Raw genomic sequence first — 21,803 nt, forward strand, 5'->3', positions numbered from 1 at the left:
GGCAGCGATACCGTTCTAAGAACAAGGAAGAATTTGTGCCTTGGGGAAGTTTTTAACCTAAGCTGGTAGAAATAAGCTTAGGGGGTCTTTGATGTGTGTCCCCACATCTGTACCCTCGAGTTCAAAGTAGGGAGGGAACCCTGACAGCTGCAATTTTAGCTGAGCACATTATTGAATACTGTTCAATGCATTTGCTGTTCTATTTTAATTATTAAGTTTAATGTAAGCTGCATGTTGGCATAACTATGGTATCCTTGACACCACCTTCCTTTTGAGCAAAAGACAAAATAGAATTAATTTATCACAATACACAGATTCGGTACACCATACTGAGGCCTTGATTGCAGCCAAGCTTTTGAAATCCTTTGAGAGAGAAGGTACAAACTGATCTCAAGCTGTATAAAATATTCTCAGGACTTGGTGTAATACACATACAGAATATTAAAGGATGCATTTTCATGAAGATGCATCTGTTTGCAGAGTGTGCCTTTTAAAAAGATAAGAGTGGAGGAGACGAGCCCTGGAGCATCCTTAAAGACAGTTATTGTCAGTTTTATCCCAGCCCTCACTTTATTTTTTTTAAAGGAAAGAGTCAAAACAAGGAGAAGCAAGTGATTGTTCTCTATATATAAAATAAAAATTGTCGGGTGGGGTAGTCTAGGATCCCTCCGAATTTCTTTTTCAAAGCAGTAATAATTCCCACCTGCTTGCTGCTCCTGTAACTGAGGGACCAACATCATTTATAGCAGTTATAGCAGCCAAAGGGAATGTTGGCAGCATGAAGCGTAAGGACCTTTAAAACCTAAACTGCTTAGCAAAAATACCATATGAATGTTTGTGTGGCTCCAGTCTACTGGAGCAACACACATGTTGCAGCATTAATTTTTTTAAAAAGTATACGTTGGGTGACCATTGCGTTGAATGTGTTTAACCACCCAACAGTGGATGTAAGGTGCAGATATTTGAATGATGCTGTGAATGCAGGGAGTGGCATTTATTCTGTCATGTTCCGCTGACCCTATCATTATTGCCTCTGATTTTATTTCCCTCTGTTCTTTCATGGGGGTGAATGAGCATGGCCCTTAGTGTTTTGAGAATAATAATTTCCTCTGTAGTAAGTAAAACGTGTGACAATACAGTACTTTGCAATTCCTCTGTAGCTCCATTCATTCACTTTATTTAAAAAGAAAACTTTCCAATATGATCCCAGATATATAAGAATTATTTCATGGGTGCATTGGTTTCAGAGAATACTTTTCTAAACTAAGCTGATCAGACAGAGAAATGCTATCATTGAGATATATTTGTGTGCACCAGATTTTTGCTCTTCACAAATTCTACTTATTTTTGAGTGTTTGTCAACAATTTTCCCCAAAATGCTGAAACAAACTACATTTCCACGTACATGTTGATGCTTAATTTTTTATTCTACTGAAAAGAATTGTCACTATATTTTAAGGGTCAAAGCCCTACAAACACTTATGCATGTATTTAACTTTAAGCATAAGAATAGTTCACAGAGCATTTGCAGGATTCAGGCCTAAATGATTAAAGCTTCTTCTCACTTATTTCCCCTCCACCTGCCCTAAGCCAGTTATTATTAAGATCAGTGTCAAAATAAAATGTAAAGGAGTACTTGTGGCACTTTAGAGACTAACCAATTTATTTGAGCATAAGCTTTTGTGAGCTACAGCTCACTTCATCAGATGCATACTTTGGAAACATTTGCACAGTATGCATCCGATGAAGTGAGCTGTAGCTCACGAAGGCTTATGCTCAAATAAATTGGTTAGTCTCTAAGGTGCCACAAGTACTCCTTTTCTTTTTGCGAATACAGACTAACACGGCTGTTACTCTGAAACCTGTCAAAATAAAATGTAGTTCAAATACATTCTCCATCTAAAATAGCCTCTAGAAAGACTGTAGGTGAATTTTCTATGTATCTCAAATCAGTAATTGGTGTTGATTATCAAATTCTCTAGTATGCTGGCCTGAACCACATGAACATTATTTTCTCTCAAAGACTGAATATATTGTAGCTAGCCTACACTGGCCCAAAGGAGCAGACTACAGAGATTATTCTTTGCCCTTGGCATTCTTACTTAGAATTAGATTGTTGTTGCAGTGGGACAACTCCATGTTATTTTAGATAAAAACAGGCATATGCATATTTTCTTATGGTGTTTCTAACATGGGTGGAGGGGAAAGTAGCGCTCATTGTTTTGTTAAGGTGTTGTCTTAGCTAGAGAATTATAGTTCATTTTCTAATCATAATGTGATTATACTCTTATGAAAAAAGCCCAACATCTGTATATCATTAAAAGAAACTGGGGTAATAACTTTTCACTTCACTTCTCTATTGACCATTGTATTAGCTCAGAAAGGTAGTTATGTTGCCTTTTAACTGAGCTATGTTGCCCGACTGTGCCCTCTTCTAAGTCAGATGCTTAAATTGCTATTTATACCTATGCATCATAATGAATGGGTATGTACTACAGTGTCTTGCTACTGGGTATCGCTTTTGTGAGGCTGGTGCAATACCTCTTCTTGGTTCAAAATATCACAGCAAATAAATCCTTCTGCAAAATTCTCATCATCCCTCTAATTTTGAACTATGTGCACATTTTCTGTTACATCTCACATGGCTCTCTAAAATATTCAGGGCATTACATCAACTTAGTTACAGCTATTAAAATTGGATGTTTCATTTATTATAATTTCAGAGTGCAGTCACATCCTGAGCTGCATTAGAATGCCACAGCACTAGAGTAGAGATGGCCAAAGTTCAGGTGCATAGAAACACTGGGATGCTTAAAGATCTGCCCGGGGTCCATTATTATGCTGCATGATACTTTTCCAAGTTTCCACTCTAAGAACTGAGCTATAAATATGTGGATCATAGTTAGCACTGGGAAACAGTGGGGTTATTTAATCCTTCTATAGAGCCTTTCATCTTTGTAAGTTGGTTTTATTTTAATTTGTTTTTCTTGTGTACACCATACTGTTCAATCCCTTCAGAGTTTATTAGTTAAAATGTACTTATTTTTTAAGTGTATTGAAGTTCCAGTCACTCAAATGCCTCCAAAGCTTTCCACACGTACTTTATCAACACAGGGTTTATATGTGGCATATGAACATGACATGGTAATTTCACAGAAATGTGTAAACCAAAACAATTTGTTTTGTTTTGTGGTGAATTACTGGTGCATGCCGAATGGAGTTGGAGAGTCCAGAGCATTAATTATTTTCAGCACAAGCTCATAATCAGTAATATGATAAAATCATTTTTAAATGCCTTTGGGCCTGCTGCTTCAGTTGAGATCAAAAAGACTTAGCTATTATTCAGGAATGAGGGAATTGTTTTTTTGACAATTTTAAAGGATAGATTTCTGACTGGTTCTCTATTACTGACTGGCAGCTACCATACAGTTATTGCTAATTGACCTCTGAGAGCTTCAGCTTACATCCCAAATTAGAAGTTTCCTTGAGAATGTTCTTTAGAGGAAGTAGATGTAAAGGATCCATGTGAATTGAAGAGGAGATTGGCAGAGTAGGAAGATGAATGAAATTTGCTATCATGGGAAGGAGATAATTTAGGCAATCCAATGGATAGTTCATTTATGAATAAATATGGAGCTTTAGAAATCAGTATCTAGAGAAAACATTTGTTATGAATGTGGACCTTGGTAATGAGCAGACCTACCTGTTTTTTATTACAGCTTTACAAAAAGTCTTGTTGTGATAGATGCAGTATTTTTTGTATAGTGTGGTTTGAGTTCAGTACAGTGCAGCACAGAAGAGAAATGTTTATATTTCCAGAGAATTAACCATGAAAATTCTTAATTGTATCAATATAGGAGGCTAATATAGGCATCAGTTCAACACTAGCCCTATTCAGGAAAGCACTTAAGCATGTGTTTCAGTGAAGCAGTAACTTCAAGGGGATTTAAGCATATGCTTAAAGTTAAGCAGGTACAGTATTTAAACGATTTCCTGAATAGAGATACTTCCCCGATTTGTGCCCATTGACAATACAGAACTTTTTTTAAAGATATTCCTCTATGCTGTCTTATTTATTTTTGAGGATTATAAATAACCCTTGCAGTGTATAAAACGCATAGCGTGATTTTAATAATTCCATACATGACATACTTGAATAGCTTGACAGACATGCTTGAATATTTGTTTTCGGTATAACTGTGTGATAAATGAAGTGTGTGTGTATGTGAGGGAGAGGGTGAGGGGGTAGCTCCCTTTGATGGACACCCACCCAGCCAGTTAGCTGTAAAATCCCTCTTGGTAGCTGTTCTCTACTTGCTTTACCTGTAAAGGGTTAAAAAGTCCCCCAGGTAAAGAAAAAAAAATGTGGGCACCTGACCAAAAGAGCCAATGGGAAGGCTAGAACTTTTTAGAATTGGGAAAGAAACTTTCCCTTTGCCTGTTGTTTTCTCTGGGCTGAAGAGGCGGGCAGCAGGGATGCTGTGTAAAGTTTGAACCAGATATGAAAACTATCAGATCATATCTAGAACTACTTTTAACAACCCAAATATATAAATAATTTAGGAATGTTTAGGAAGATGCAATTAGGTTTATTTTTGTTTATTTTTTAAGGCTTGTGGACTCCTCTGTGCTAACCCCAGATGCTTTTGTTTGCTTATAAACTTTAAGCTAACCCCCAAGAAAGCTATTTTGGGTGCTTAATTTTTAGAATTGCTCTTTTAAAATCTAGCAAAAGCTTAAGTTCCAGATGTATTTTCTTCCTTTTTGTTTTTAATAAAATTTACCTTTTTTAAGAACAGGATTGGATTTTTGGTGTCCTAAGAGGTTTGTGCATGTTGTTTGATTAGCTGGTAGGAACAGCTAATTTTCTTGTTTTCTTTCTCAGCTCTTTCCGGGATGTGGGGGTGAAAGGGCTTGAGGGTAGCCCACAGGAAGGAATTCCCAAGTGCTCCTTCTTGGGTCCAAGGGTTTTTTTTTCATTTAGGTAGTGGCAGCGTTTACCAAGCCAAGGTCAGAGAAAAGCTGTAATGTTGGGAGTTTAATACAAGCCTGGAGTGGCAAGTATTAATTTTTAAAATCCTTGTGGGTCCTCACCTTCTGTACTCAAAGTGACAGAGTGGGGTTTCAGCCCTGACAAATTGTATATCTTGTCTTCCTATATATTTATTTACAGAAGTCTTTCTAGTAATGTCAATGAATAAAACTTTCCAGGTTATTTTCATTTTAATGTTGCTGTGTTTTGAGACTAAAGTTATATTCATACTGTTATGCATTGTGACTAATGGATTGGTAAGCAAAAGTAAGAATTCATTCTGTTTGTAAAAGGGTTTAAAACGTTTTTGTTTTTGGACTGCCAGATATTGAATTATACGCCATGAGGTCGCATTGCTATCTTGTATCAGTACATTATTTAACTTGTTGAATATTTCAGATCTCCTTAAATAGCTAGTAATTAGGTTGTGCAAAACTCCTTTCCATTGACCAATGTCTGTACTTGTGGAACTTTCTTAAAAGGAGTGACAGTTCACAACATTTTTTGAAAATACCCCCATGGCTCTCAAATTAAAACTTTTAAGTATAATAATTTGATCTGTCTCTTTTCTGTTGTTGTCTTCTAAAATGTGAGTGAATTTTCAAGACTTAATATGCTGTGTTTTGGGGTGGGTGAAATGCTTCACCGAGAGAGGCTACATTTGAGCTTTGAAATAGTTGTTTCCATGCCCATTCAGCCACTGATGTATCTACTAAGACAGACGCAAAGTGGCCATTTGTGGTAATATTTTTGTGATATGGACACAGATCTGATATCAGTTAGTCTGAGACCAAAAGCTCATTTCACATAGGGCATAAAACAATTCTCTCTATATCTCAAATTGTATTACAGAGTAATTAACAGATGCTAAGTGGAAATGACTTGGAAGCCTTTATGTGCTTGGAAGAAGCTCCTTCTAAACCTTGAGTTTTAAGTCTGATGTTACTGAGAGGGATTTTTTCTCTGTTAGTGGGGTTATTTCCTAACATTTTTGAAAAGTTCCATGGAATACTTAACTTCCACTTAGACCATTAACAATAATGGACTGAATGAATTTGTGTTTTAACCTCTTGTCCAGAGGATATACTGGATCTATTCCCATAAATAATTAGCCTTGTAGGATTAACATACATATTAACACTTCATTCAAAATATTTTGAGTTATACCAGACATTGTAAGAAGGTGGCATGACACCATTTTTTCTCTGTTTTAGGCAAACTAAGACCTATCTCTATGCCAGTGGAATATAACTGGGTAGGGGATTATGAAGATCCCAATAAGATAAAAAGAGATAGTAGGAGAGGTAAGTGACCTGGTACACTAATATTGTGCAATGCTGTGTGTTTTTCTTAGCATCACTTAAACTGTAAGGAGCTTTCCTTAAGTCAAGACCTCATTTGGTTCCTCCCTTAACATGTGGATTTCTGTTAACATAATCTTGGAGTGTTCCCATTTTTCATTATGTATACTTTATTTTTGCTCATCCCCATGTTCTCCGTATAAGGCCTGAGGAAGCTACACAGCAGAGGGGTACCAATTCAGTTTGGCCGTGTTTCATTATATTGACATTGCATTATTTGAACATAGTGCCATCTGATTCTCTTTTAGAAATTGGCCCCAAAATTCCATAAAATGATAGTTAATTCGTTTTACTGTTATGATACACAATTAATGTGGATATTTTAAATCCACTTAGCTTGATGGATTGTTATTTTTGGCTGGAAAACATCCCAGGGGGAGCTAGGAGGGCTCAGCTAGAAACTGGTCGGAGATGAAATGTTCCCAGATAAAAGGTTCAGCTGCAGAATTCCACTGTGCCTCCATCCAATACATTCACAGACTTTAAGGCCAGAAGGGACAATCAGAACATCTAGTCTGACTGTCTGTATAACAGGCCATAGAATTTCACCCAGTTGCCCATATATTGAGCCCAAGGCAAAACAAATTTAAAACATGCCCATTGCTGAATGTTTTTATCACAGTAGGACCCAGAGACTGCATTGTGCTAAGCACTATACCAATACATGAAGACATGGTCCCAACCCAGAGAAGCATACTATCTAGGGAAGTGGTTCTCAACTGTGGTCCACTGCTTGTTCAGGGAAAGCCCCTGGTGGGCCTGGCCGGTTTGTTTACCTGCCACGTCCGCAGGTTCAGCCAATCGCGGTTCCCACTGGCCACGGTTCGCTGCTCCAGGCCAATGGGGGCTGCAGGAAGTGATGTGGGCTGAGGGATGTGCTGGCCGCCCTTCCTGCAGCCCCCATTGGCCTGGGGTGGCAAACCGCAGCCAGTGGGACCCGCGATCGGCCAAACCTGCGGACGCGGCAGGTAAACAAACCGACCAATGTTTTAACAAACTGTTCTTACCCCATCATTGTTTTATGTTCACATCTTGTAATTTGAAGTTCTGAGGCTGTAGTATTGCTAACTCTTAAACCTCAATGATACACTAATAAAAAAAATGGATATAGCTTACTGTATGCAGCAAAAGACCACTAGCTTAGTTTGTCTTACCACTACAAAAAGGAATTATTTGTATTGTGGTGGTGTTTAGTATTCAAGGATCAGAAGCCTATGCTTGGTGCACACACAATTAAAAAGCTGTCCCTATCCTAAGAAGCTTGCTGTCCAAATGTAAGATGAAACTCAACAAATGGCTAGAAACCAGAGGGAGAACAAGGTAAAGTGAAATAGTCAATGCAAAATATACACCACCATATTCATCTGTGATCTATTTTCATTAAGGGTATTGTTCTAAGAACAAGACTGCAGATGTCATAATAAAGTAATAGCTGTGTATTTGGGAGAAGAGGGCAAGTGATTTTTTTTCTAGTTTCTTTGACATGAATCTTGACATGAATCCTTGTCCATCCCAAAAGAACTATTGCTATGTTAATATATTCACAACATACAAATAATTTTTGGAATACATTTTGTTTTATGAGGCAGAGCTAAAGACTTCAAAAATGACAGTAAACCTTAGCAACAGTAAAGTGCAGTATATTTAGGAAGAAGTAGTGGCATTTATTAAATGATTTGCAATTCAGTCTTTTATTACTTTTTCAATAGAAAATTCATTACTTCGCTATATGAGCAATGAGAAAATAGCTCAAGATGACTATATGTTTCAAAGGAACAGCAAAAAGGATACAGGGAAAAAATCCAAAAAGAAAGGAGACAAGAATAGTAGTCCAAGTCATTACTCCTTGCTGCCTAGTTTACAAATGGATTCATTAAGACAAGAAGTCATTGGTACACCTGGGCCAGACACCACCTACTACCATGTGAGTAAAAATAACAAGATGCATGATGATGATGGGAGACCGGCTTGTGACTTTTTAATATTGCTTATTGCACCCTTTTCTGTTTGATCCTATTTCAGTTGTTACAGTTCTCACTATAATTGTGCCCTCTTCCCCGCATCTTTTGGAATTCTGATTTTAATCTTACAGACTGGGGAATGGATATATCTACAACTGTGTTTAAAATCAACTCATGATCCTAAAGGGGATTATGTTTGAAATAGTGTTTTACATCTTTATCTTGCCAGCCTTTGCATAAGGATCTCATCTGATCATCATTCAAGTATATATTTAACTGTGATTTCATATGTCAGATATCATTAGGCATATTACTATGTCTATGATTGATATGACCTGGAAAGGATTGATAAAATAGTGGGAAAAACTGAGGGTTTTTTTTTTTTTATTTTTGATTAAGAAGAATCCTAAAGTCTGTAGCTGCTTTTAGCATATAGCCCTCAGTAACTCAAGTGACGCTGAAAGAGAAGAGTGTTGAATTTGATGTGGGATGTCAGATAAATCAGTAACTTCTAGGTATGTCCAAAAATGAAGTATTTGTTAGAAAATAGGAAGATGTTTTGGACCTGCTATCATTTTTCCACCCACAATAACTACTAAATATTAAATGTTTAGGTCTTAATACAGAGTAGAGGAACATAATATACCTCCACCAAAAGTGAAACTTGATCAGCAATTAATCTCATACCATGGGATTTTCTTCTTGTTTCATACATTCGTTTGAAGTGTATTACTGCTAATAATTCATTTGAGTACATTTAAAGGAGGAAAACAAATGTATTCACAACTTTTTTATTTTTGAGCTAAATAGCTGTGTTCTCCGGGTGGAAGGAGCATAGCAAAAATAAACTGCTTAGGCTTACTGTATTCCTCCAAAGGAGAAGCAAATAAGTTCTACAGCAGGGTTATCAAACTAATTGCTGTTATTTTCATATATCAGGAAAAGAGCCATAATCTAGAATGTCAGTATGCATGGGATCTGTTGTTGTGGCTTGATCCCAATTTCTGCTGTGATGGTGTGTGTTCACAGCAGATGGAGCTCCACTGAGACTAGTAGGAAACAGGTGCTCTGTTCTCCTCTTATAGCACACTGGGCCAGATCCTCAGCAGTTGTCAGTTGATATAGTTTAATTGAAGTCAATGGTGCAACAATGATTTACATCATCTGATCATCTGGCCCATTAATTTTAATACTTCCTTTGATGCTACTGTGTATACAAGTCTGATCATTTTCAAGAAAGGTCTTATAGATGTGGTACAGTAGAGCTACTCATGGTTCACTTTAATTAACAGGATCCACAGGAGCAATGAATGTGCTTTCCTGGTATGTTAATCCACATGCAGTTGGTGTTTTGCCTTATCTCATGCTAACATCTTGCAGTGTCACCTTTAGAGCAATACACATTAAGTCCATAAACTGTCATCTCTGAGTAATCAATGAAAGTAGAAACAAATGATTCATCTAACGGGTTGTGAAGTCAGATTGCTTTATTGCACTCTTCTATGTACGTAAATTTTATAAATTGTATCCCCTTCCTCATGTCTGCAGCCAGTGCTAGCAGAAATATAAATCAAGCCAAGAAACCTTAAAATCAAATGTATTGAAAATTGGGAAGTTCGAAGTTGCAATTTTTCTGTCTTTACAAGTGTAATGAATTTTCAGCACCTCTTCTTATGTTCTTCTTATAATGCGCATTTTTTTCTGCATTCACCACTTTTCTCCATTTGATGCTCTCCTTTCTTTATATACATATTTTAAGTGTGGGTCTCTTTTGAAAAATGCTATTTTGGGGTTCCATGATTGTTGTCTATCAGTTTGCTTAGTTTCCAAAAATGTGTTTTTTCTGGCTGTAGCACCACAATTTGCTTAGTTTCCAAAATCCATTTGCTTAGTTTCCATATCCAATTTGCTTAGTTTCCAAAAATGTGTTTTTTCTGTCTGTAGCACCACAAACTCTACCAAAATTTGAAAATGAATCTAAAGTCTTTATTGCTTATGTATAATTGCCAGAAAGGATACCTATGTAGTGCCATTAGCCTTCAGGGAGATTGTACATGTCTGTCAAAAAAAGAAGAGACAGGACTGAGATATAGTAAACACAAGGGGAGTTGTTTATTCAGAATGCTAGAAACACGTAGACCCTGTGTCTCCTTGGTGTTCCAGCTCTGAGATGGAGGAAAACAGCTTAAGCTGCACCTTGTTACCACACAGTACGGTCTATCTCAGGGGTGGGCAAACTTTTTGGCGTGAGGGCCACATCTGGGTATAGAAATTGTATGGCGGGCCATGAATGCTCACAAAATTGGGGTTGGGGTGCGGGGATGGGGTGAGGGCTCTGGCTGGGAGTGCAGGCTCCAGGGTGGGGCCAGAAATGAGGAGTGCAGCATGCAGGAGGGGGCTCGAGGCTGGGGCAGGTGGGGGCGGGGGAAGGAGGAGGGCTCCAGCTGGAGGTGCAGACTCTGGGGTGGGGCTGGGGATGATGGGTTTGGGGTACAGTAGGGTGCTCTGGCCTGGGACGAAGGGGTTCAGAGGGCAGGAGGGGGATCAGGGCTGGGGCAGGGAGTTGGGACATGGGGGTGGTGGCTCGGGGTGCACTTACCTCAAGCAGCTCCTGGAAGCAGCGGCATGTCCCCCCTCCGGCTCCTACATGGAAGTGCAGCCAGGCGGCTCTGCTCCATATGCTGCCCTGCCCCAAGCACCGCCTCCACAGCTCCCATTGCCAGGAACCGCGGCCAATGGGAGCTTCAGGGACGGTGCCTGCGGACAGGGCAGCGTGCAGCAAAGCCGCCTGGCTGCACCTCCGTGTAGGAGCCGGAGGGGGGTCATGCCACTGCTTCTGGGAGCCACACGGAGTGGCCCCCGACCCTGCTCTCCAGCTGGAGCGTCAGAGTGGGGCAAGCCCACCCCAGACCCCGCTCCACAGCGGGAGCTCGAGGTCCAGATTAAAATGGCTGGTGGGCCAGATGCGGCCCATGGGCCGTAGTTTGGCCACCTCTGGTCTATCTGTTTTTCATTAAGCAATTGTGAAATAGAGTGCTTGACGTCCTACATAAGTAAGGGTGTAATGTGGCTTCCAGAATCTGTTACTAGCAGTGAAGCTGAGAAGGAAAGAGACAAACATGGAATCCTTCACACAACACCATCTTTGGTGTTGCTTTGTAGAGAGGAGCTGCACTTTGAAGACATTGAAAATTCTGTGTATTAAATGGTAGGCCCTGAAAATTGTACTAGTAATGTAGGTACAACAGAGGAAATATTGGCAGAAGAGTAAAATGGAAATCTCTTCAGAGGAATAAAATTTTATAAATACTTTTAGGTCATAGTTCTGAAAATATTGTTTATGATTACAGCATTGTCTGTTATACTGCTTAATTAAACTAAGGTGATAAACTTGCTTCTTCACTCATAATTGTGTGGTTTCAATTAGCATTTTCCTTAAATACTTAGATTTTGCCACTTCTTACTTATACTGAGGGTATGTATGAAAGTAATAGCTGTCTTGAAAGCTGGCAAAACTTCTGCTTTCTAGTTCCTGAAGAAAATAATGGGCATGAAGTCCATACTGTACAAGAAGTTATGTGTATGTGTGCATGCATGCATGTGGGTGCACATGTACATTTTAAGGACAAATACTTTTAAAACATTGCATGATAAACAATAGACCATATGTCCTCAAATGGTTGTGATGGGCTGTGTCACAGAAACCCCCTTGGGACTGCCACCTGATGTGCTGAGGCTACCTCTAAGCCTGTTTTCCCTGGCAGCTTGGGATTTCAGTACATTGCCTGGTTGTGCCAGACACGCTAGCCTGCACAAACACAGACCCAGGTGTGAACCACGTCCCACAAAAGCTGCAGGCTTGACTGAAACCAGCTTAAGAAGTGCTCCTGTCTCCAAGACCCAGATACCGAGTTCCCAATGGAATCCAAACCCCAAATAAATCCGTTTTACTCTATATAAAGCTTATACAGGGTAAACTCATAAATTGTTCGTCTTCTATAACACTGATAGAGAAATATGTACAGCTGTTTGCTCCCCCCAGGAATTAATTACTTGCTCTGGGTTAATTAATAAGTAAAAAGTGATTTTGTTAAATATAAAAAGTAGGATTTAAGTGGTTCCAAGTAATAACAGACAGAACAAAGTAAATTACCAAGCAAAATAGAACAAAAACACGCAAATCTAAGCCTAATACAGTAGAAAACTAAATGCAGGTAAATCTCACCCTCAGAGATGTTCCAATAAGCTTCTTTGACAGACTAGACTCCTTCCTAGTCTGGGTCCAGCAATCACTCACACCCCCGTAGTTACTGACCTTTGTTCCAGTTTCTTTCAGGCATCTCTTTGGGGTGGAGAGGCTATCTCTTGAGCCAGCTGATGACAAAATGGAGGGGTTTCCCAGGGCCTTATATAGTCTTTCTTTTGTAGGTGGAAACCCCTTGGGTTCTCCTGTGCAGAATCACAGCTACAAGATGAAGATTTGGAGTCACATGGGCAAGTCATATGTCCATGCATGACTCAGTTCTTTACAGGCCGATGTCATTGTTTACATGTTAGTTTGAATGTTCCCAGGAAAGCTCAGATGTGGATTGGCATCTCTCAAGGTCTGTTGTTAGCTAAGTACTCCCAATTACTTGAATAACCCCTTAACACTATGTTGACCAAATCTGCTTTGTGTTACCTAAAGCAAACACTTTAAATACAAGCATAGAGTGAACGCTCAGAACTTCAGATATAAAAATGATACATGCATATGAATAGGATGAATACATTCAGTAGAACATAACATTTGCAAAGATATGGTACATATCTAGCATAACACATATTCCAGTTGTGTCATATTTACACTCATAAGCATATTTCTATAAAGGTGCAACGTCACAATGGTGATCTGTGAACCATCAGTTATCTACAGAGTACTTGATTCATAGATTTTTAAGAGCAAAAATCGACCATTGTGATCATTTACTCTGACCTCCTCATAACACATGCAATTGGACTTTCATGAATTAATTCTTGCTTCAAGTCCAATAATTTTGATTGTCTAAAAGATATGCTCCAGTTCAAAGATCAAGTCTTGATTTAGAAATTTCCAGTGATGGAGAATCCACCACAACTCATGATAAGTTGTTCCAAAGGTTAATTATTACATCCACTTAAAATGTTGTGCCTTATTTCTAGTCTGAATATTATCTGTGCCTTATTTCTAGCTTCAACTTCCAGACATTGGACCTAGTTATACCTTTGTCTACTAGATTGAAGAGCCTTCTATTATCAGATTTCTGTTCCCCAAGTAGGTACTTATCAAGTCACACCTTAACCTTCTCTCTGATAAACTAAACAGATTGAGTTCTTCTGGTTTCTCATTATAAGGCATGTTTTCTATTCCTTTAATCATTCACATGACTCTTCTCTGAACCCTGTCAATTTGTCAGCATCCTTCTTGAAGTGTGGACACCAAAACTGGATAGAGTATTTCAGTAGCAGTCACACGTGCCAAATACAAAGGTAATATAATTCCCTACTCCTGCTTGAGAGTCCCTATTTATGCATCCAAGGATTACATTAGCGCAGTGGTTCTCAACCTATTTACCATTGTGGGCTGCATCCAATACTACTTGTATGGCCCCAAGGATGTCACATGGGCTGCAGTGTGCTGATTGGGCTGCAAGTGGGCTGCAGGTTGAGAATCACTGCATTTTGGCCATGCATCACATTGGAAGCATGTTCAGCTGATTACCCACCATGACTCCCAAATCTGCTTCCCAGGATAGAATCCCCCATCTTGTAAGTATGGTCTGCATTGTTTATTCCTAGATGTATGACCTTATATATGGGTGTATCGAAACAGGTTTTTTTATTGCACTTAGCTTACCAAGTGATCCAAATCACTCTGTATCACTAATCTATCCTTATTATTTGCCACTCCCCAATTTTTATGTCGTCTGGAAACTATCTCAGTGATGACTGTATGTTTATTTATAGGTCATTGATAAGTGTCACATAACATAGGATCCCTAGAAATCCATGCAGTCATTCCTCACTTACAGTTACATTTTGAGACCTATTAGTTAGCCAGTGTTTAATCCATTTAATATGTGCTGTGTTCATTTTGTATGTTGCTGGTTATTCACAGATAGAGCCAGCTGGTTCTATGGCACTGGCTCTATCATTTTGCTTTTAGCTGGTTCTGTACATGTCTCTTCAAGAAAAAAAAATGCATGACAAAAAAACCTACATTGACAAATTGGATTATTGCCTACATAAATTATACACTACTGTCCTGTAAATAAAGCTGGTAATAGTAATTAGCAATGTTCATTATAATTCAAAAGCACATAACTACCATTTATGTGTTAAAATAAAATAAAAATATCAACCCATTATCTCCTGAAATGTGATCCAATTCAAAAGAGATTTGTTATCACACAGACACTAAAAATTAATGATTTGTTCTGAGTTAATAACCTGAGGCCTTTAAAAGCATGGTAGTCTGTGAATTGTATTATTCTGTTGTTGTTTTTTATTTATTTTACTTTATCAGAACAGTGACATTACCAAATCCTTAAAACAGTTTAAGATTTGTGATTGATTTACCATGGCAACAATGTCTGCTCAGGAAACATGTTAAAGAGTTATGGCTTTGAAAATTAAATAGTTGTTAATTATATCCACTAAATGTGTTGAACTGTTACATCAGTATACACATGTTCTTTAACAAAATGTGAAAGCAAACTAGTATACATTTTAGTCTGCAAAGGTGATTGAAGGTGGATAAGAGAGAGAAATAATAATTTTAAGATTATCCACCATGTCACTACATAGTTTTGGGTCTTTTTAATTCCAGGAAACACTGCAAACCTACACTGATTTTTGTCCAAATTGTTTTTTCTTCTTCTTTTTCTTCTTCAGTGTTGTTGAGGAAATATCAACCAGAGTGTTAATATTTTTATTAAGTCAAGGCAAACTCTTTGAGTTGCTGCTAATCCAAAGCACAGTCAGATGTTCAAAGTGATGTATTACTCTGGATACAAAGTGGTGCAGTTAAAATTGTCTTGGACTTTTGGGACACAACAGATAAGGGCTCTGACACACACAATTACATTTTTGTAAGTTTGTTGTAGTGCACTTCATAGGAATTTCTCCACCATGTTAGGCTTTATTTTTGTTACAGGAAAAGAAAGTAGTTATTTAAGAGATAAATTGTGTCATGGGGTCAAGACAAGCTGTATAACGTAAATAAATAATACTTTCTATCCCTCTAGAAATAGCACTACTATTGGAAGGAAAAAGAAACTGACTTAACCCAGTAGAACACTATGCAAGTAAAACAAGCAATATTCATAAATTGTTCCCAAATCAAATGTACCAAATTGTTTACATCACTAGTAATCAGGCTCCCTGTGAAAGGCAGGGTATTAACATTTTCCCCTTACCATACTATAATGTAACACATGGTCATCTTACATGTATGTCATTTTCCTCCTTTTCCAAATGATTTTATACTCTGTTGTTGGTTCAGTGTATTAGTCAGTTCCTGTTGATCTGCTGTTTGTAAAGGTGGCTAAATGGTGTTACAACTTCGCATGGTCTCTAGACATACAGCACCATTTTAAATAATTTTGAGACTGAGATAGCAATACTTTTTTTGAGTGGCGTACTTGTCATTCAAAAGACTGGACTTATTTGGTGGTTGAGATATAACTGATAGAGGCCTATGAAGCCAGAAAAGATGGGTGGAGCGAGAAGAGAGAAAAGCAGAGCAATTCTCGGGATTTTTTGTTGAGGATTAATTAATTTATACTTTGAGATACCCCCTTTTTTCATATTTATATATTAAATATGGGAAGATGTGAGCCTGAGACCACCATTAGCTCCTCGCTGCAGATTTGGTACAGTTTGTGCATACTTGCAACTGAAAAAAACAACAACCCCCAAAAACAAAAAAAGAAACAAAAACTGCTTTCTTTTTAACCAGGAACAGCAATCCAAAAAAGAAGGGAGAATATTTAGGTAATTTTCAGCACCTTTCTGTAGTATTGTTCAACTAATTAAATACTCATCACAATGAGCACACCTGTGAAAAAGCCTAGCATTCATATCCCCACTTTGTACATGGCAAAATAAAGGCAGAGAGGTTAAGTGTTTTGTCCAAGGCCACAGAATCAGTGCCAGGGTTGGGATTAGAGGGAACCCCTTGCTTTTAGTCCATCATCTAGATGAGGCGACTAGTCATATTATTTAGTTGACTCTCACCTTGTTTCCAGGGGTTACGTTTGCTCACCAGAGTTGCTGTCTCAGCAGCAGGCAACCAGGTGAGGTCATGGAGGTCTCAGCAACGTCCGTGATCACCCAGGTGGCACTGATCCCAGCAGATAAAAATTGATCTGGAGTGAAACCAAACATTAAGCTAACAGGTTTTATGGGACCCAAAAGACCAGATGGGGTGGCTATGGAAAGAAGACCATGATATTTAGGAGAAATCTAACTAACTTCTAATCCTAGTCATTGGTTTATAATCTCAAATCTAATTTTTTTGGCAAAGAAAAAAATGTAGAAACATTTTTAAGTAAATTAAATCGAGGATTAACTTTCATATTTAGAGGTCCAATGGGGAAGAGGGACTGTGGCTACCGATTTTTCTAGAACCCAAAGGCCAGCCCTTGATGAGAGGTAGATTCTCTCTCATAAACTTGCTGTTCCTCTCCACATGAAGGCTGAGATAAAAGAAAAAGAGAAAATACTTGAACAAATACTACTTACCCTTATTAAGCTTTTTGAATCAAGTAAGTATATTAATAGAGTGTATCTGCATGAAACATTGTAGCAACATGCACATGAGAAGAGGGGTCTGCACTTCTTCATACAACACAAGTTTCCTAATAAACTAGTACACAGAGACCTTTTAACATGTAAATAAAGGATTAAAGCTCTTAGATTGCATGTTGGTAGATGAAAAGAACTAGAATTTTATTTTCATTTTTAAGGAGAACGGTGTTTAAATTACTTCCGCTTTATTATTTTTCCTTCTAATTCTGCACTTTTAACAAAACAATTACAGGGAAAAAGTAAAAAATACAACAAAACAGATTTTAAGTAGGTGTTTAAATCTGGACACTTGTTATCGTACTGTTGCAACATATGTTGCTTGGCGTATTTTCTACTTTCAGTTGCTTGAAGTTCACAGAGTGGAATTATTTAAACATCATGACTATCTAGTGCTTAATTTGTTCCAGGGCTTGCCGGGGCTGAGTCCCGGCACCTCTAGGCTGGCAGTTCATAGCCCTGGCATGTCTGGGCTTGCTGTATCAGTTATGAATGTAAAAAAATTGCTTGAGCCCTGGCACCTGATTACTAGCGCCCCAGCACCTCTTTCATTACAAATTAAGCACTGTGGCTATCTCTTTTTGATGCAATAGTCTATAGTTACTCTGGTCACTTTGTAGTATAAAAAAAATCCACCAGTTGCTCTGAAGAGCAAACTAAACCTGGAGAAGAGTGGAAAATATTTTCCACAAACATTTGCTTTAATTTTTAAACACTAGTTTCAGCAGTGTTCATGCCTCTTTTTCATTTTTTTTCCATGAACTTTTGTGGCTGAGTAGCATGAATGTTTGCAGAATGATTTTAGGTTTATATGCTTGAATTCCCAGGGAAGGCAAGTTTTATATTTCTTTTTGCAAACATTTATCAGACACCTGATTAAAAGAATTTTGCACATCTAGTTAGTGTACAAAACCAGTGCTATATATCTGTTGACAAATAAGAAACAACTCTTGAATTTCAAATAACCAGACATAGGTTAAATAAAATTCATGAATACTTCTTTGTCGAATAATGCATACATGGTGAAGAAATCACAATCTATGCACTATGCATGTGGGGGATGGAGGAGGAGGCAAAGTGTAGTTTAATTTGTTACAAATTAATCCCTTAGCTTTAGATATAACTATGCTACAGTACACAGAGTAGCTTCCATTGAAGACGTAAGAAAATAAAATCCCATGTAAAGGTGGTACACATGACTATTAAAATTCCCCTGCAGATGAATAAATAATTATTTGTAACCTCGGCCAGAATTCTGAAAAAAGTGAGTGCCTACAGTATATATAACTACATACTTAGCACCTAGAACCAACTTGATTTTTTTTCAGGTGTGGAGTGTCCCCAGCTCCCACTGAAATATTAATATTATTCTATAAAAATCCAACCCTGCTATGGTACATGAAAATGATTTGAAATCAATACATGTTGCATTAACTAACTCAAACTTTACCTGATGATACACTGTACCTTCCTATGCTAACTGATACCCACTTGTGCCTGAAAGGGATTCACCTTAAGAAAGACAGGCGGTACCACTGCCTGCCCTCCTTCATGACTTTCAGTGGAGAGCAGGTGTAAGTCACAGATGAAACTCCATCGGAGCCTTCACTGACTTAGTGTCTTCCCAGCTGCCCGGTGTTGCCTATTTTTTGGCTGGTGCAGGCTCCCAGATGGATGGGAAACTGCCTCCTTTCTACCTCATCAGTCTCCCTTCATTGAACTTTCTGCATGGATGAATCTGGGCCAACAAATCTACACTAAAAACTGGGAAGGAGGGGATAAAGTATCTGTAGGTGTGCATCTGTGGAAGTTGTAAGAATGCAGAGCAGCCCTGCTTTCTTCAGTAGAAAAATAAGTAGTAGCCTTACAAAGTAATAGAAGAATAAAGTGTGCTTAAAAATTTATTCAAAAGCAAAGCTGCTAGTAAAATATTCCATTTCATGTGATGCAGGGTGAAACCGCCGAGTCAGTGCTATCTGACACGTATTCATGATGTATCTGACACCTATTCAGACCTTCTGCTGTAACCCTCCCCACCATGCTTCAGCTATATAAGGCTTTCCCCGTTATGGACGGTTGCCTTAATGGAGGGAGTTCCTCTACCAATCATTTTAGTTGTTTCATTCAGTTGGGAAATGAGGAGACTGAGGAAATAACTGTAGAATTCCAGCCTCACGCCTACTGGAGCATGAAACAGTCATGTGCACAGTCACAAGAGTCTCATAGCCAGAGCACATGGCTGTCTAGTCCAGGTCTCCACCAGTTTTCTCAAACGTGACCTACATAATGGATAAGCACCTCTCCCTTTTTGGGGTGGAGGAGACAGGCTTCCAACCTCTGTTTGCCAAGGATAAGAATCTGAGTGATATTGTACATCGTCTTTCCTTGTACTACAGTTCTTATCATCTTACATTGTACTAACCACAAGGCCACTAATAATAAAGCACATGCAACATATGTGAAGAGTTTAGAACATAAATATTCATTATATTGATAAGTAATGTCTCTGAGATCATTTTAGCTTTAATACATGAACAAAGTCACACCATCTTAGAACAAACAGCATAGACTCGTAGACTTCAAGGTCAGAAGGGACCATAATAATAATCTAGTCCCATAGTTCTCAATCTTTCCAGACTACTGTGCCCCTTTTGTCTTGGGTAGCCCAAGTTACACCTCACTTAAAAACTACTTGCTTACAAAATCTGACATAAACATACAAAAGTGTCACAGCACAAGTTGTATGAAATTGTAGTTTGTACTGACTTCACTGGTGCTTTTTATGTACCCTGTTGTAAAATTAGGCAAATATCTAGATGAGGTGATGTACTCCCTGGAAGACCCTGTGTGCCCCAAGGGGAACATGTACCCCTGGTTGAGAACCACTGATCTAGTGTGACCTCCTGCACATTGCAGGCCACAGAACCTCACCCACCCACTCTTGTAACAGACCCTCCCCCCCCAATCTCTTGCTGAGATGGGGAGGGCTCTGAGTTACTACAAAGAATTCTTTCTCAGGTGTCTGGCTGGTGGATCTTGCCCACGTGCTCAGGGTCTAGCTGATCACCATATTTGGGGTGGGGAAGGAATTTTCCCCTGGGTCAGATTGGCATAGACCCTGAGGTTTTTTCACCTTTCTCTGCGGCAAATCTCAAAATGGAACTGTTAAGTGTGATTTGATCATCCAGGCAGCAGTTGGTTTGCATAATCTCAAATATGTACAACTGTTGTGAAACTGAGGTGTTGAATTCCAGAACTTCAGTTTGTAGCTTTTCTCTTTCTTTGATTAACAAGCCACCATTGGCCATTTTTAAGGTTCTTCCATCAAGAAAACTATATAACTTAACTAAATTTTATTTCTTTATTTGCAGATTAATTTTGTTTTGAAAAACAAAACTACCCTCCTACAGCTGACAAGCCTGTCTTTGTCTCACATGATAAAACAAATAGAGAGAGAGAGAGATAGTAAGGTATCTAGTCTACCCTGGCAATGCAAGATTATTCCCTGCGGTATATTATCTAGTGCTTTGTCAAGTTTAATTTTACATTGTCAAGAGAGGTAGATCTACAGTCTAATACATCTCACCATTTGAAAGCTTTCTTGATTTTTGTTCAGTCTATATTTCCCTGTTATCTATTTCATTTAATCATTCCTGGTTATGTCCCCCTTGTATCAGCCTACAGAATTCTTCTTTCTGTGGTGTTTACATCTTCCCTATAGCTCTAGCTTTCCTGTCACATCATCCTATAGTAGTACAATTTAGAGATTGTTATAGGCCAGTTGAATTAGTAACCCAGTTTCTCTTTTGTTAAATAAGAGGTTAAATGTGGCAAGATGTGTAGTTGTTTCAGACAAAAATACATCTTGGGTACATGGTGAGGCAGCAGGCTGTCTCACATCAGAAACCTTGAAGTGGGGTTATCTCATAACAACTAGACTCCCTGGTGTTTTTTAATCCACCTAGAAAATTGTACACCTGGTCATTTGAGTGGCAAAATAAATAGTAAGGTTAAATATTATTGAACTATATAGTTGTCACATAAAGTCATGGGTTAGAAACTTAGTTTGCCAATCAGATTGTTCTCTGTCTTAACCAGTTTCTGGTAAATCACTAATTTCCTTGACTGGCAAACAAGATACTCAAGTATGGAAGCAGCCCCACTAGGTCAGTGGAGATTTGGAATCCTCTGAGGCTCTTGTGGTAGCAAAAGGAAGAAAATTGAGTCTTTCTTCCCTTATTGTAGATGATGCTCAGTGTTTGTTCATGGCAGTCAGAGATGGTGAGCTGACCATTACATAATCTCTCATGGACCACTGAATAGATGGATTTTGTAGTGTAAAAAGAAAGTAGAAAAGAGTTCTAAAAAAGTCTCCAATGACAGAGTTGAAGGAAACAATCCCATCACAATTTACAGTACATCACTGCTTATTATCTGCTACCAATCATAGAATCATAGGACTAGAAGGGACCTTGAGAGGTCTTTTAGTCCAATCGCCTGCACTCAAGGCAGGACTAAGTATTATCTAGACCATCCCTGATTGGTGTTTGTCTAACCTGCTCTTAAAAATCTCTAATGACGGAAATTCCGCAATTTATTCCAGGGCTTAACTACCCTGACAGT

At 38.4% G+C, this 21,803-nt stretch overlaps 1 protein-coding gene across 3 annotated transcripts in view; it reads left to right on the top strand.

The window, feature by feature from the left end:
- The window catches only part of CNKSR2 (connector enhancer of kinase suppressor of Ras 2), a 377,815-nt gene that overhangs the window by 236,394 nt on the left and 119,618 nt on the right, over positions 1-21,803 (top strand). For all 3 annotated transcript variants that reach the window (XM_084643098.1, XM_084643099.1, XM_084643100.1), the window contains 2 exons: positions 6,247-6,336; positions 8,103-8,317. In XM_084643098.1, coding sequence (XP_084499224.1) covers positions 6,247-6,336; positions 8,103-8,317 — 305 coding nt within the window. The remainder of the gene's footprint in view (positions 1-6,246; positions 6,337-8,102; positions 8,318-21,803) is intronic.

Source organism: Lepidochelys olivacea (genome assembly GCF_965140295.1).
Source record: "Lepidochelys olivacea isolate rLepOli2 genome assembly, chromosome: 1".
In the NCBI taxonomy this organism is placed as follows: Eukaryota; Metazoa; Chordata; order Testudines; family Cheloniidae; genus Lepidochelys; species Lepidochelys olivacea.